General features: G+C 39.3%; 1 protein-coding gene across 1 annotated transcript in view; it reads left to right on the top strand.

Moving 5' to 3' along the window:
• The window catches only part of LOC104980325 (protein PTHB1-like), a 44,848-nt gene that overhangs the window by 20,143 nt on the left and 7,362 nt on the right, over positions 1-17,343 (top strand). The window contains exons 2-4 of the mRNA XM_010828975.1: positions 2,497-2,619; positions 12,790-12,940; positions 15,897-15,961. Coding sequence (XP_010827277.1) covers positions 2,508-2,619; positions 12,790-12,940; positions 15,897-15,961 — 328 coding nt within the window. The 5' untranslated portion in view covers positions 2,497-2,507. The remainder of the gene's footprint in view (positions 1-2,496; positions 2,620-12,789; positions 12,941-15,896; positions 15,962-17,343) is intronic.

Raw genomic sequence — 17,343 nt, 5'->3', positions numbered from 1 at the left:
CGTTGTTTCATGTACTTGTTGTCCATTTGTCTATCTTATTTAGATAAATGTCTCCTTAACTCCTTTGCCCATTTAAATTTTGTTGTTGTTGTTGAACTTTACCAGTTCTTTATGTATTGTGTATCGTGGCTCTTTTCAGATACATGATTTGCAGATACTTGCTCCTATTTTGTAGGCTGACTCTACTGTGCTTTTATTCAGTCCTCACATACCGTTCTTACCTTTATTTTGTATTAACAAATGAGGAAGCCAAAGTATAGAGAGATTCAGTAACTTTTAGTAACCTGCATCTGGTTGCCTGGTTAGTATATGGTAGAGCAGGGATTCAAACTCACGTCAACTGCCTCCGGAGGCTGTACTTTTTACCACCATATTATGGTCAGCTAATTTCTTAGCCAACTCTATGAATACAAGTAATCTTGATTTCTGTGTTTAACCTGTGTGGAAGGCCTACTGAAAGAAGCAGATTGATCTACCTTTTTAAAAAAGTATGGCAATCCTCATTATTTGCATATTCTGTATTTGTGAGTTTTTCTGCTCACCAAAATTTTTTGTAATCCCAAATCAATATTCATAGTGCTTTTGGTGTCATTCATGGCTGTGGGCAGAGTGGGAAAAAATCTGAGTCACTTGATATGGATATTCCCAGCTGATGTCCAACACAGCAACTCTCTGCCTTCTTGTGTTGTCTCCGCTCTCCTTTTTTTTTGTAGTCTACTTAGTGCCTACGTAGTCTACTTATTCCAACTCTGTGGTTTGGGTTTTGTGTATGTGTGTGTGTGATATTGCTATTTAAAATTGTCCCCCAGAGTAGTGCTAACGTACTCTCTAATGTTTCTAAGTGCAAGAAGGCTGTGATGGACTCTATGGAGAAAATACATATCGTAGATAAGTTTTCTTCAAATATGAGTTGTAGCGTGGTTGGTCATTGAGATCAATGTTAATGAACCAGCAGTATATAAAAAAACTATCTTTAAACAGAAACACACAAGAAACAAAATTATGTATTGATTGGTTGCTGAAAATGCTGTGAATAGAAGCTTGTATGACTCTAACCCTCTATTTCCTCTGGAAGCAATGGTTCAGTGTTTGCAAGTTCAATGGTTGCTGCCACCTTATAGAACAGAGCTTCTTTGAATGAAAAGAGTTGACTGCTTATCCTAACTATCATTTAAATCAGTGTATCTTGAAGGAAGCTAAATAAATTCTCATAGAATCCCGGGGTGGGTATGTGATGTGTGTGCTTAGTTGCTCAGTCATGTCTGACTCTTTGTGACCCCGTAGACTGTAGCCTGCCAGGCTCCTCTGTCCATGGTGATTCTCCAGGCAAGAATACTGGAGTGGGTTGCCATGCCCTCCTCTAGGAGATCTTCCCAACCCAGGAATTGAACCCAGGTCTCCCACACTGCAAGTGGATTTTTTACTGTCTGAGCCACCAGGGAAGCCCTAAAAAGTGTTAGTCACTCAGTCATGTCTGACTCTTTGTGACCCCATGGACTATATAGCCTGTCAGGCTTCTCTGACCATGGAATTCTCTAGGCAAGAATACTGCAGTGGGTTGCCATTCCCTTTTCCAGGGGATCTTCCATACCCAGGGATTGAACCTGGATCTCCTGCATTGCAGGCAGGTTGTTTACCATCTGATCCACCTGGGAAACCCCCTATGTGGTTTGTACTGTAATTTAAAAGGTCCAGTGTGCTTTCACATCCACCACATCCATAGCCCAGTGGTATGGCTGGTGTATCCTCATTTTAGTTGAGGAATCAAAGTGCAAAGGGGTTACGTGAGTTGCCTGAGGACACACAGGTAATTAGTGCTATAAGTAGACCTACAGCCCACATTTCCTAGTTGTTTTTTTGGTGTGAATTTCCTCTTCCATCTTCCTTTCTACAGTTAGGGGAAAGAGAGTGAAAGCTTCCTGGCGTGCTGTGATTCATGGGGTCGCAAAGAGTTGAACACGACTGAGCGACCGATCTGATCTGATCTGAATGTACCCCTTCCGGTATTAGTCATTGATGCATTTGATCTCATTTGCTCTTCTCATTGTGATAGGAGATGCTACAGTCTTTCTGATGACCAAACTGAAGGGAAATTAGGTGTTTTAATTAGCACATAATTAGGAATTATGTGCTGACTAGTGCTGAATTATGTGCTGACTAGTACTGGTAGAATTTGGATCTTGATCCTTCAAAGAATATGTTACTTTGTGCAGTTGTCTGCTAAATGTCCCAGAGGAGAGAATTGACGAAACATAAATGTATAATTTCTCAGCTTCACTTTCCAGTGGCATGGCAAAATATTTGACTAATGTTTCCACTCATTTGGAGTTGTGGTTTCGCGTATGTCCACAAAATATCAAAAAATTAGAGTTAAATACAATATTTTTTCTCAAAGTGGTTTAAGTTTAGTTTGTTCTGTATGCTGTAGGGGTTAATCAATTCATAAATCCTGTTGTGACTTGCACTTTTGATTATAAACAAATGCTTTCTTTTTAGAGTGAACGAAAATGTCTTTATTTAAAGCCCGTGATTGGTGGTCTACTGTTCTGGGAGATAAAGAAGAATTTGATCAAGGCTGTTTGTGTTTGGCTGATGTTGACAATACTGGAAATGGACAAGGTAAAAACTTATGACCAAGCATGTTGGAACAAAGCATGTTATAGGGATGAAATAAAAATGACTTAAAAAAAAAATGTATACTTTACAGAACTTAGGTGAACTGTCATGATTATGTCCCAGTTTTTTTTTTTTTTGAAACAAAGTGACCCAGTTTTTAAGATCATTTGCCTTATAAGTAATATTTAGGTAACAGGCTGATAAATGTAGTTATTACTTGTGTTTTGTTGTTTGTATTTTTTTGGTCTGTGTTGATTCTGTCATATTTGCTGGAACTCAGAAAAATATTATAGACTATCATTTACTTTATTTTTATTTGTTGCAAAATCAGGTGTTGTAGGGTAGAACTGGCAAAACATTTTTAGTTTTGAAAATTTTTCTTTTGTAGAAATTATTTGCAAGAAAAATGATTTAAAATTGAATCTAAAAGCTGTTAACCAGAATGGACAAATTATGTTAATCTCTCTCTTTGTAGAAAACAATTCTTAAATCATTGCTTTCATTTTTATATTTTGATACTAGAAACAATATTATATTTTATTCTTATATTATTTGCTCCTCTTTGCATGTTCATCGGAGAAGGCAATGGCACCCCACTCTAGTACTCTTGCCTGGAAAATCCCATGGACAGAGGAGCCTGGTAGGCTGCAGTCCATGGGGTCGCTAAGAGTCAGACATGACTGAGCGACTTCACTTTCACTTTTCACTTTCCTGCATTGAAGAAGGAAACGGCAACCCACTCCAGTGTTCTTGCCTGGAGAATCCCAGGGATGGGGGAGCCTGGTGGGCTACCGTCTATGGGGTCGCATAGAGTCGGACACGACTGAATTGACTTGGCAGCAGCAGTAGTAGCAGCAGCAGCATGTTCATATATCAAGTGGTCTTTAAAACATTTAAGGTCTGTATTATTGCTATTTGAAATTTATATTTGGTTTAAATGATTTATAGCCATGAGCTTTTTTTTTTGTAATTAAGATAGTTACTGACTATATAGTCACTGACCTCTTAAAAAGAAAACTTATAATACTTTTCTTCTATTCATTTTATATAAATATTGCCCCTTTACATTTCTCTTTATTTTCTTTCTCTTGCCTACAATGAAAATAGTAGAATTTGGGTTGTACGGTGAAAGGGGAAAACGATATAAGCAATGGAGAGTGGAAGTCACTAAGCTGTTCTGAGTGCCTACTTCATTGTATCTAAGGAAGATCTGGGCCCTGCCTTCCTACTGATAGGAGCTGTGAATGTCTTCTATTTGGAGGATGTCCTGAGTGGTTCTTTAATGATTATCAACCCTGCCTTTTGCTCAAGTGTTTGTTTAAATGTGTAATTCCCCTATAATTTGGCAGCCTAGAAGAGTCATACCACAGAAATACCTACCAGAGAGAAACAGTTTCATACCCACCTCTGCCTAAACTATTTAAAGCTCAACTTGGTTGTAAACTGTACTTACTGGTTATCTGAATAACATGGTGCTCACTTCTTATTTTTATTAGAGCTTCCCGGTGGGGTGCCACTAGTGGGTTACCAGTATGCTGAAATGCTGCGTCCCCCTAATTTGCATCCAGCTATGAGCAGCTTCCTCTGTTTTCCCGAGCATGCTATAGAGAAATCATTCTCTCTCTGTGTGTTCCATACAGGAAAAAAACAAACAAACAAACAAAAAAAACACTGATCATTATTTCTCAAAGCCTGGACCACCTACATCATAATATTCTGAAGGGATTATTGTGTATGAAGATTTTCTGTCCCACGTGTACAGGATCCTCAAAGATCATATTCTCTGGAGGGTAGATGGATTGGATGGTGGCTTAGGTATCTACATTTTGACAAGCTCCAAAGTTGAATGGTGGCACACTAAAGTTTAACAATTATTACTGTTGACCTTACGTGGAAGTTTAGTGAGAGCAGTTTTGAGCATGTTCTGTTTGAAATAGAAGTGTCTGGTTGGCAGAACTGAAGTAGAGATTTGGGAGTGAGCAGAATGTATGTATTTGAAGTGAATGAGCAGAATGATTGTATTTGAAGCCCTGGGAAGGGTAAAAATGCAGAGATAAGATGGAACAAGAGGGACGGAACCTTAGGACCATGACTTGGAGAAAATGAACAATCAGGGAGGAGCTTTGGGAAAGGTAGTCAATAATAGATTCTGCCTGGGCAGTCAGAGAGGCAGGAGAGCCGCTGGGCTGGCACCTGGAAGGCGAGATTTAGTGACATAAAGACTGATACGTTTCCACATTGTTTTGCAGCTAGTGGTTCATTAGTGTCCTTGGTAAGGGTGGATGAATGGGCATCAGTTCAGTTCAGTTCAGTCGCTCAGTCGTGTCTGACTCTTCGCGACCCCATGAATCACAGCACGCCAAGCCTCCCTGTCCATCACCAACTCCCAGAGTTCACTCAGACTCACGTCCATTGAGTCAGTGATGCCATCCAGCCATCTCATCCTCTGTGGTCCCCTTCTCCTCCTGCCCCCAATCCCTCCCAGCATCAGAGTCTTTTCCAATGAGTCAACTCTTCGCACGAGGTGGCCAAAGTACTGGAGTTTCAGCTTTAGCATCATTCCTTCCAAAGAAATCCCAGGGCTGATCTCCTTCAGAATGGACTGGTTGGATCTCCTTGCAGTCCAAGGGACTCTCAAGAGTCTTCTCCAACACCACAGTTCAAAAGCATCAATTCTTCGGCACTCAGCCTTCTTCACAGTACAACTCTCACATCCATACATAACCACAGGAAAAACCATAGCCTTGACTAGACGAACCTTTGTTGGCAAAGTAATGTCTCTGCTTTTGAATATGCTATCTAGGTTGGTCATAACTTTCCTTCCAAGTAGTAAGCGTCTTTTAATTTCATGGCTGCAGTCACCATCTGCAGTGATTTTGGAGCCCCAAAAAATAAAGTCTGACACTGTTTCCACTGTTTCCCCATCTATTTCCAATGAGGTGATGGGACCAGATGCCATGATCTTAGTTTTCTAAATGGGCATAGTGGTAACAAAACCTAGATTTTCAGAGAGTTAAGGAGTGAGAGGTGGGAAAGGCTGAGTGTTTATGGCCCTTTAAAGAAACAGCTGTGAAAGGAAGAGGGAGAATGATCATTGGTGACCATGTAGGGTAAAAGAGAAATGGGAAAAACTGAACGTGTAGCATAGAGGAATGAGATTCGTTCTCCTAGAGAAGGGATCTAGAGTAGACAGTAGGAGATGGGATGAGGTGTGCAGATGGAAGGGCTATCTTTAAGCTTGTGTGAAACTTTTTTCCTCTGTGACAGAAGGCAAGAAGGTAAGAATGGACATAGATGAAGAGAAGTTTGCAGGTTAGGTTGGGAATTGAGACAGTAGTGCCAGTCGATCCCTACTTTCTTAGAGGTGATCAGAGAGTGAATGAATAGTATTAGCTAGCACCTTGAAATTGCTTTGGATGAAGTTGACTTGATTCACAGAAGAAGGATTCTTCAGTCCTGAGAGGAGATTGAGAGAAAATTAAGGATCCCTTCATCCTGAGAGAATCTGAATGGTTCAGCTTAGATTACATGCTAACCTATGGCCTGGAGGGTGTGTTTATTACAAGAATCAGAGTTAAACACAAACATAAGGCAGACTAAAAAATAGTTCTTACATTTATCACTTTTAGCTTCTCAGCATTTATACCTAACGTGGGGCAACTGTCCCTTGTACAACTGCACACACACATATTCTTACCCATCTGCAATGAAAGATAACTGTGCACCTACTGCTTCAGAGGCACTTTCAGAGAGCCCTGGCTCTTCAAGACTAGGCTCTCTGGATGTTATCCCTTTCATTTGTCATTCCAGTATTTATGTTCTGATATTCTACTGCCTCTAGAATAATTGGTACATACAATTTGTGTTCACAGTTTAATATATACATAATACTAATAGTCGAGGAAAAGAAGAGAAAGAAAAACTTAAAAATTAAGATGAAGGAGCAGGAAAAATTGTATGGCAACTTGAAGAAGTCATGTTGGGAGCTACATCCTTCTGTTTTGCAACTGGTCACCTGTTCCAGGTTAGGTTGGGAATTGAGACAGTAGTGCCAGTTGATCCCTACTTTCTTGGAGGTGATCAGAGAGTGAAAGAATAGTATTAGCGTCTTGAAATTGTTTTGTGGCCTAGGTCTTCATTCCTGAAGGATCTAGAACACTGGTGCTTGCCTGAAGAGGATTATAGTAGCTTCATTTATGACTGATCCAGACAGTACAGGGAAGGGCCCATGGGGTCCCTGGCTTTCACTCATATTTCTTTCAGCCCCATTCAGCCCTTTTGAGTAGAGGCAATGGCAACCCACTCCAGTACTCTTGCCTGGAAAATCCCATGGATGGAGGAGTCTGGTAGGCTGAAGCCCTGGGGTTGCTTGGAGTCAGACACGATTGAGTGGCTTCACTTTCACTTTTCATTTTCATGCATTGGAGAAGGAAATGGCAACCCATTCCAGTGTTCTTGCCTGGAGAGTCCCAGGGACAGGGGAGCCTGGTGGGCTGCCGTCTATGGGGTTTCACAGAATCGGACACAACCGAAGTGACTTAGCAGCAGCAGCCCTTATGAGAGGATGTGGCAGTCCTGGGTCCTGCGGATTGGATTGTGGTCATACTTGTAAATGTATACTCTTGCTCCTATTAAGTGAAAGCAAACTGTTCCTGTTGGTCTCCGTGTATTGTAAAGGAGAAAAGGCATTACTAAGATTGGGATGTATTAGTTGGCTCCAAGAAAAAACAGTTTGTGAATAACAGAAGAATCAAGAGTTGCCCTTTAAGTTGTACTGATCAACCTTAACTCTATGCTTCAGTGCTTCAGTGCTAAGTCACTTCAGTTGTATCTGACTCTTTGAGACCCTATGGACTGTAGCCTGCCAGCTCCCCTGTCCATGGGATTCTCCAGGCAAGAATACTGGAGTGGGTTGCCATGCACTCCTCCAGGGGATCTTCCCAACCCAGGGATCAAACCTGCGTCTTTTATGTCTCCTGCATTGTCATATGGGTTCTTTACCACTAGTGCCATCTGGGAAGTCCCTTAACTCTTTCAAACCCATTAAATAGATTTTTTTATCAGCAAATTTAGTTATTAAACCAAAATTCTTTGATAGGAATTATCACATATATACAGTTAAGTTTTTTGGAATCAAATTTTAAGAGACCATCTCAAATCAGGCTTAGAAATGGTATTGATTTTGATTTTCTCCCTGTTGGAGAGATGGAGTTCCACTGGCTTCTATATAGCCCTTTTACTATAATATCCCTTACTGTACACCTTAGGGAACCAAATGGTTATTCCATAGTTTTCTACAGAAATATATTTCCTTTAGGCTCTCAGTTACTGAGTGAGAAATCATAGATTGGCTTTGCTTCCCCACTGGGGTAAAATAAGTTAGAAAGTTAATTTATCATAATTATGAATCTCCATGATTGGCAGCAACAATATCTTCCTGGGCTTCCAGAATTAGTAGTAATTTAGAGCCAATATTCAGTGTTCTCATAAAGGTTGGGTATTTACCTTTGTTAAGTACATTTGAATGAATGACTACTGGTTCGACAGGGAAGAATCTGAGGAAACTTTATATTAGGCATGTGTGGTGTTGTAATTGTGTTAGTCACACAGTTGTATCTGACTCTTTGTGACCTCTTGGACTATAGCCTTCCAGGCTCCTCTGTCCATGGAGAATCCAGGCAAGAATACTGGAGTGGGTTGCCATTCCCTTCTCCAGGGGATATTTCTGACTCAGGGATCGAACCTGGATCTCCTGCATTGCAGACAGACTCTGCGACGGCAGTCTATACATGGCCCTGTCTTTGTTCAGGTGACTCCAAGTCTACAAATTGACTTAAGTATGGGGTTCAAGTGACTCCAAGGCTGTAAATTGACTTAAGTATGGTATTATCAACTCAATGGACGTGAGTTTGAGTGAACTCCGGGAGATAGTGAAGGACAGGGAAGCCTGGCATATTGTAGTCCATGGGGTTGCAAAGAGTCAGACCGACTGAGTGAATGAACAGCAACAATGGGGTTTGGTGCAATGCCATGACTGTCTGATATTGTGGCTTAAATTAGTCCTTTTTTTCATAGACCTGGAATATTTTTGGTTATAGACTTCAAAAAAGGCCTTAATTTGATAAACACACTTAATACATTGTTACAATTAAATAATACTCAGTAATAAAAAGAGAGAAATCATTGGGGAAATAAAGGCCTTAGTGAGTTGCCTGTTTGTTCCATTCCTGGGGATCTTGTGTTAATTATAGCTTGAAATCTGTGATAGTTAGACTGTTACCTGAGATCTGGTTACTATGATAATCCCACTATTTTAATAATTATACATACACGTTGTAATTCTAGGGGTTAAAGTTGTCACCATCTGGGCTTGGCCATCCTGACTTCCTCTTACCCCTGAGGGTGGGGCAGTTGAAGGTGAACCCCACTCTTTCTGATCACTGTCTTTACTTTTATGTAAGAAACCTGGAGAGACTGTCTACTCATTTGTTACTGTAATTTAAAACCTCTAGTGTTAATCCCTGAACTAGATTCTTAGGGGTTAAGCCCCCTGTGAAATGAGGTAAGAAATTGTTTCCTCAGACTCCCAAAGACCCTTAGTTTTACCCTGAGATGAGAATTTTGGTCAAAACCTATCATTCTCTTACTTTAAATTATCCAGTGCCCTTAGAAAACGCCATCTTACATATGGTTTGGCATTGCTCCTTCCTGTTCATTTGGCAGCAGCTGTTCAGTTCACTAGAGTGTTACCTGCAGTGGGCACAGTGTTCCAGATGCTTGGAGGTGTTAACTTGATTAGCTGTTCTGTCACTGTGTATGATGCTGTTTAACTCCATATAAATTATGAACAGGAGTTTTAATGCTTTGTGCCCCAACTCACCTCAAGAATGAATTTCTAAATATCCCTGAAGGAATTCGTGTCTGTTGTTTATTCCTTGGTGCTAATTTTGTATATCAGTTAACATTTTTTTTTTTCTACAAGTGACAGGAAACGATTATGATAAATGCAAACAAAAGAGAGATTGGAAGGAGAGTGACATAGCTCTCTCGAATGTGGAGAGTTCATTTGGCCAAGCCTTAGTCAGAGTCAGGAACCAGTATGTCTCAAGAGAGTTTGTAAACCTCTGAGGCTGCCATCAGATCACGTAGAACCAGATTCTTTTTTTTTTTTAATTGAACTATAGTTGATTTACAGTATTGTGTTAATTTGTGCTGTGTGACACTCTGATTCAGTTATATATATGTGTGTATATATATTTCTTCATATTCTTTTCCATTGTGGTTATCACAGGATATTGAATATAGTTCTCTATGCTGTAGAGTAGGACCTTCTTGTTTATCCATTTTGTATATAATCATTTGCATCTGCTAGTCCTAAACTCCCAATTCATCCCTTCCCCATCCCTCTTCCCCCTTGGCAACCACAAATCTGTTCTCTATGCATATGGGTCTGTTTGTTTTATAAATAAGTTCATTTCTGTTGTATTTTAGATTCCATATAAATGATAATCATATGATATTTGTCTTTCTCTTTCGACTTACTTCACTTAGGATGGTGATATCTAGGTCCATTCATATTGCTGCAAATGGCATTATTTCATTCTTTTTTATGGCTGAGTAGTATTCCACTGGGCTTCCTAGGTGGCTGGCACTAGGCATAAAGACCCTGCCAATGTCTCCTGCACTGGCAGGAGACATAAGAGACATGGATTCGATCCCTCGGTCGGGAAGATCCCCTGGAGAAGGGCATGACAACCCACTTCAGTATTCTTGCCTGGAGAATCACATGGACAGAAGAGCCTGGTGCCCCACAGTCCATAGGGTCGCAAAGAGTCAGACATGACTGAAGCAACTTGGCACAGCACAGCACAGCATTCCACTATGTATATTTACCCCATCTTCTTTATCCATTCATCTGTCGATGGATATTTAGGTTGCTTCCATATCTTAGCTATTGTGAAATAGTAGCACCAGGTTCTTAATGACATACGTATCTCTATTCACGATTGAAATTACTAGGATAGTACCTCTCTCAGAGGATTATTATGAGGGTAATGAGCTAGTATTAATATATGTAAGCTACTTAGACCATTGCCTGGCACATAATAAGCTCTCAATAATAAAGTGTGTAGAATTCCTTCTTTTCAGTATATAGAAAAAAAGTCAATGTACCCTACTAATCTGGGGATTTAAAACAACCCAAAATATTAGTTTCCTAGGATTGCCGTAACAAAGTACCACAAATTGACTGGCATAAAACAACAGAAATTTATTCTGTCACAGTCTGGAGTCTAGAAGTCCAAAATCAAGGTGTCTGCAGGACCATGCTATCTCTGAAGCCTCTAGGATCCTTCTTTGCCTCTTTCAGTTTCCGATAATTCTTTGGCTTGTGAATTATCACTCCAATCCGTGCCTCTGTGGTCACATGATCATCTTCTTGCTTGTCCTTGTATCTTCATGTGACATTCTCCTCCCCATCCTTTCCTTGTTTTCTCTTCTTATAAGGATACTAATTGAGTCCTGCTGCTGCTACTGCTAAGTCGCTTCAGTCGTGTCTGACTCTGTGCAACCCCATAGACGGCAGCCCATCAGGCTGTGCTGTCCCTGGGATTCTCCAGGCAAGAACACTGGAGTGGGTTGCCATTTCCTTCTCCAAATGAGTCCTACCACATACTTACTCAAGTGTGACCTCATTGTAACTTGGGTTCATCTGTAAAGATCTTATTTCCAAATAAAATCAGTTACTAGGGGTTAGGACTTCAACATATCTTTTTGAGGGACATAGTTCAACCCATAATACTTATCTTATCATTCTCCCCTTTTGTACCCGAGACTAGATATTATAAATCAGAGCACTCTGTCTAGTGAGGCCTTGGAATAATTTTTAATGCAGTGTTTTGACAGCCAAAATCAGGTGTAGAGTTGACACTCTATGATGAAATCAGTTTACAACCTGATACTAGTCCTTTATTAAAAGGGCTTACTTTGTGCTGAATTATGGCTACTGAAAACAAATCAAGGCTTAAGAAAAGTGTAGTACATTAGTATATTTGAATATTGGTGATGTAAAGCTATTTAGTTCACTTTAATTATATATTCTGTTGGCAGATTGGTCTTTGTATATGAAACAAAGCTGGATTCTTTTAATTTTTAGACTTTTTTTATTGTCTTATTTCTTTTAAAAAATTTATTTATTTTAATTGGAGGTTAATTACTTTATAATATTGTAATGGTTTTTTCCATACATTGACATGAATCAGCCATGGATGTACATGTGTCCCCTATCCTGAACCCCCCTCCCACATCTCTCCCCATCCCATCCCTCAGGGTCATCCCAGTGCACCAGCCCTGAGCACCCTGCCTCATGCATCGAACCTGGACTGGCGATCTGTTTCATATATGATAATATACACGTTTCAATGCTATTCTCTCAGATTATCCCACACTCGCCTTCTCCCACAGAGTCCAATGGACTGTTCTATACATCTGTGTCTCTTTTGCTGTCTCGTATATAGGGTTATCGTTACCATCTTTCTAAATTCCATATATATGTGCGTTAGTATACTGTATTGATGTTTTTCTTTCTGACTTACTTCACTCTGTATAATAGGCTCCAGTTTCATCCACCTCATTAGAACTGATTCAAATGTATTCTTCTTAATGGCTGAGTAATATTCCGTGTGTATATGTACCATAGCTTTCTTATCCATTCGTCTGCTGATGGACATGTAGGTTGCTTCCATGTCCTGGCTATTATAAACAGTGCTGCAATGAAAATTGGGGTACACGTGTCTCTTTCCCTTCTGGTTTCCTCAGTGTGTATGCCCAGCAGTGGGATTGCTGGGTCATGAGGCAGTTCTATTTCCAGTTTTTTAAGGAATCTCCACACTGTTCTCCATAGTGGCTGTACTAGTTTGCATTCCCACCAACAGTGTAAGAGTGTTCCCTTTTCTCCACACCCTCTCCAGCATTTATTGTTTGTTGATTTTTGGATAGCAGCCATTCTGACTGGTGTGAGACGGTACCTCATTATGGTTTTGATTTGCATTTCTCTGATAATGAGTGATGTTGAGCATAATTTTTAGATTCTTCTTTTAGACATTAGAAATTCTATTTTCAAAAATTTTTGTGACTAATGTTTTTTCCTATATCTTTAAAAACACCTTTTTACAGATAAAATTATTGTGGGCAGCTTTATGGGCTACCTAAGAATCTTTAATCCTCATCCTGTAAAAACAGGAGATGGAGCTCAAGCTGAGGATTTGCTTCTAGAAGTGCATCTACGAGATCCAATATTGCAAGTGGAAGTAGGAAAGTTTGTTTCGTAAGTACAGTCCACTAATTCGAGTGTTTTGTCTTACTACTTGGAGTATGTCAGTCCCTTATGTATCATTTTTGTGCATTCTTAAAAAAAAAGACTATGAATTAAATATATTTCCTGTATATTGTCATGTACTGAACATTGTTTAATATGGAAACCTGTACATTTAGGACAGGAAAATTTAGGAGTCTTTTTTTTAAGTGTAACAGACCTAAGATGCCTGATGTGTCAGAAGCTTGAAGGAAAGGAGATAAGCCTTTGGAAAATAATCAAATAAAGAAACAGAAAGTATGTACTTACTTAAAGCACAAATTTTCTAGGTTATATAAATTTGTTTAAAAAAAATTAGACATCATAGTAGCTATGTGATTTGGTGCATAACTTTGAGTCTTTAAAATGTATTACTTATTTGGTGTAGAGAGATCCTTAGTTTTTTAAAAGAAGTCAGCTTAACCCACAAAGGAAGTCTTTGATTCAAAGTACTTTATTTTTAAACCTATTTTAGAAGACTATTAATTATTTTGCATTTTGTGTAATATGTCTTTTTTTATTTACTGATGATATTGGTGATTTTATCTTATTTTCATACATGAATTTTCTTAAAATTAAACCTATATTTCTTAATCATTTATAAAAGTATCTACTATGAAATTTTATGTAGACAGAGGTGGTCTTGTTTTCCCTTCTCTTTTTGAGCTGTCTTTGCCTTCTTAAGTCAGGGAGTGCCCTGAGCTCTGGACTTTGGCTCACTCCCAATTGGTCATCATCATTTATTGGCCCCAGGTTGTACTTGTTCAGGGTCCTGATTCCTGCTAGAAAAACCTGAACAACTGCTCCTGAGCATTATTAACTTTTTTAGTAATATGTTTCATTCTAATGGGAAGCTGCTTCATGGATGCTCTAGGCTGGGAGATGAGATGGGACCTTTATGCACTGTGACAGACTGAGTCAGGAGTTTATTACTGACATGGCTGGTAAATATCTACTCCATCTAAAAGCAGATAATGATTAGGTGCCCCTTGTGAACCTAGCACATACAAGCATGATGGATTTATAAAGTAAGGAGACAAAGAAGTTCTTGTCTCTAAAAAGCATTTTTACCTTTGCATGTTTTAAAAAAGTGGAATGCTGTCAGAAATCATTCTATATAGTAATATGGTTTACATCTATGTGATCATTTTTTAGAAGGGAGGAGGGTAACATTGATGAGTGGATACTGTCCTACTATTTACTGACTAGTACTGTCTCATTAATCTGATGTATAAGATGTGACCTGCATTTAGAGATAAGGTAGCTAGTTAGAGCTCAGAGCTTTCAGTCACACAGCCAGGATTCCGACCCAAGTCTGTCTGACTCTGTTCTTTACTGTTTTTCCATGACAACATGTTCTTTTCCTGTGCATGAGGAAAAGTTGAGTGTTCAGGGTACATATAAAGATTTTTGAAGACAATCTTGATTATATGATAGCTGTGTATATTTACAGGTATTATCGAATATAATTCTTATTTTATGAATGAGAAACTCACACTCTAAAAGATTAAATGATCACGGAAATACCGAAGTGCAGAGTCAAGACCCCAATCCAAGTCTTCAGACTTCAATTATAGCCCTTTAAGTTTAGAACAGAGTCTGTTTCAGAGGTCGGACATCAGAGGCCTGCTTGCAGATTAGTTTTATGTTTAAAAGAATTGCCAATGTTTAAGAATGAGGAATTTTCACATAAAATCCCTGCCTTTGGCTTTTCCTGAAAAAAATGTGGAGATCTGGCCACAAGCCCAGAACTGAGTAGCTGCTTGCTGTCACCTTTAGACTGGCCCTAGTCTCCAGTTGATCACAGCCATTTACTCCCTTTATTCACTTACATCCTCTGACTTGACTCTTGAAGACTTGGAATTTAGGATTTCTAGACCGACTGTGCCATGTCTCTGGAAACCACTTGATAGGGGCTGGGAAGTGTAGTGCTGACACTTGAGACCTGTAGGGGAAGAGCAATTGGCCAGGTGACGATGGTCAGGCTCTCTCGCCCACTCCTCACTCAGGACAGCTGAGATCATTTGTGGCGCTAAGCATGCGCATCGTGGCGTGGTCTGTATAAGCACCACCTGAAACGCTCTTAGAGCTGTCAAGTTGAGTCCAGTCCCATGGAGTTGAGTTTTGTAGTTATCATGATTTTGCTGTGTCAGAGATTAAAGCATGTCTGCCTTGCCCCAGTAAATAAAGAATATCTGTAGTTTCTACAGCTCCTTGCATCTTCTTCCAGCTTCTCCGCTGGCGTCTTGCCTATCCTGAGTTCAGTGAACAATGAGATAACAGGAAGATAAGACCAAACCAAAACATTTTCAATACCTTTAGTAAAATTTCAGATATGGATGTGATATATGCCATTTCCCAGTGATGATTAGCTTTCTCTGGTGCTTTATACTTTACTTTCACATGATTTTTATTTCATTTAATTGAAAGCTCTTATTTTCCAAAAGGGGAAACAGGCTTAGAGAGTGTAAGTTTCTTGCCCAAGGTCATAGGTTAATTAGCCTGCAAGCCAGGACCAAAGCTTGGGTCTCTCTCTTTCTCTCTCTTTTTTTTTTTGCAACCAGGGATCCAACCTGGGCCGTCCACAGTGCAAGTGTGGCGTCTTAACCACTGGACTGCCAGGGAAGTCCCATGGCTTTATTGTGGGAGAGCACTCATTAAGGGGCCTCTGATATGGCTCTTTCTGGGAGACTCCTTTGGCTTCAACCTGAAGGCAACTCCTTGAGGCAGAGTTCTTGGGCCTCTGGGATTGTCAAACTGGCTGTTTTGTTGTTAAATTTATTTTTCGGTTTTGAGTGTTATCCAGTGAATTATTTAGTTCACTCATGATACGTTATGATTATAATCTCTTTTTAAAATCATTTTGTCATTTTTTGGGGTTACATCTGAAGCTAGTATTTAAACTTTTAAAACTTGCACCATTTTTCAGAGGTACTGAGATGCTTCATTTGGCTGTGTTGCATTCGAGAAAACTGTGTGTCTACTCTGTCTCAGGTAAGAAACATTTTCTTTTTTAAATGTAGACTTTTTACTAAAATATGGACTTCTTAATATTATGTAAGAATAGTTATATCGACTTGGTTAAAAGTTTTCTTATCTTGGTTAGCGTTTTCCTATTGTTCACTTACTCTTTCCATTGCAAAGACTATTACGTTTTCTTGGTCTGCTATTTCCATGCATACTTAAATTTCTATCACTGTAGAGGGTTCCTTGAAATCTCCTTTATCTGAGGAATTGTGTCCAGGATTGCCTATGATTAAGAGAGGCCAATTCTGGGTACTTAGGGCACTTGAGTCTTAAGAAATGTTCAATAGCAACAACAGAATTCATTAAATGCTGAGTCATGGTGGCTTAAAGTGCGTTTCTTTGGTGAACCTCAAGTATTTTTTCTTTATAGTTCCAATTTCTTGGTTTTTGGTTGTCTTCATTTAACCAGACCTCGAAGGTTTCATTCCCTGACACGGTCCTGTGGGTACAAGTATGAAAGTTAATTGTAGTCTTGTTTCAGCATTTTGGCCCTTATTAAAAATGTGACTTATGAATTTTGTTTCAGTTATTAGATAAGTTTTAGTTCAAGTTTAGAGAGTTATTTTTATGATGTCAACATTGAAGGATTTTTTCAATGGATATAGTAAAGCTAACTATCTGTGGACCTATTGCTTATTCAAAAGATACACTCCTTTGGAATTTGCTGTAAATATTAGCTTCTAGGTCTCGATTTCTCACACTCAGTCTCTTGATTTAGGCTTTCTTTGTATTTTGCTTTTAATTGGAGTAATGATTCTTATTTACTATCACCAAGCTGGATATTCTTTTTTGGTTTGAAGATCTGTTAGATTTTGAAGGCAGGCTTGGTATGTGCTGTGTGGTAGGCATACTTGTTGAATGAATGAATGAACTTATATTTCTAAGTAGTGCTGAGGCAATTGGTAGTAGCTATTACTCTCTATGTGTTACTTTCTTCTTATTTTCCTTCTCTGTTGCCACTATCATTTTCTTTTCCATTCTTTTTTGTATCAGAGACCCAGTAAAGTAATCTTACTGTCATTGTTAAACACTCTCATTGTTTGGTGGTAAAATATGTTGCTCCTCTTATGCTGTTAAAGTGCTGCACTCAATATACCAGCAAATTTGGAAAACTCAGCAGTGGCCACAGGACTAGAAAAGGTCTGTTTTCATTCCAATCCCAAAGAAAGGCAATGCCAAGGAATGCTCAAACTACTGCACAATTGCACTCATCTCACATGCTAGCAAAGTAATGCTCAACATTCTCCAAGCCAGGCTTCAACAGTACATGAACTGTGAACTTCCAGATGTTCAAGCTGGATTTAGAAAAGGCAGAGGAACCAGAGAGCAAATTGCCAATATCCGTTGGA

This window comes from Bison bison, unplaced genomic scaffold, assembly GCF_000754665.1.
Source record: "Bison bison bison isolate TAMUID 2011002044 unplaced genomic scaffold, Bison_UMD1.0 scf7180017858770, whole genome shotgun sequence".
In the NCBI taxonomy this organism is placed as follows: domain Eukaryota; kingdom Metazoa; phylum Chordata; class Mammalia; order Artiodactyla; family Bovidae; genus Bison; species Bison bison.
This window is presented reverse-complemented; position numbering and strand designations above follow the sequence as displayed.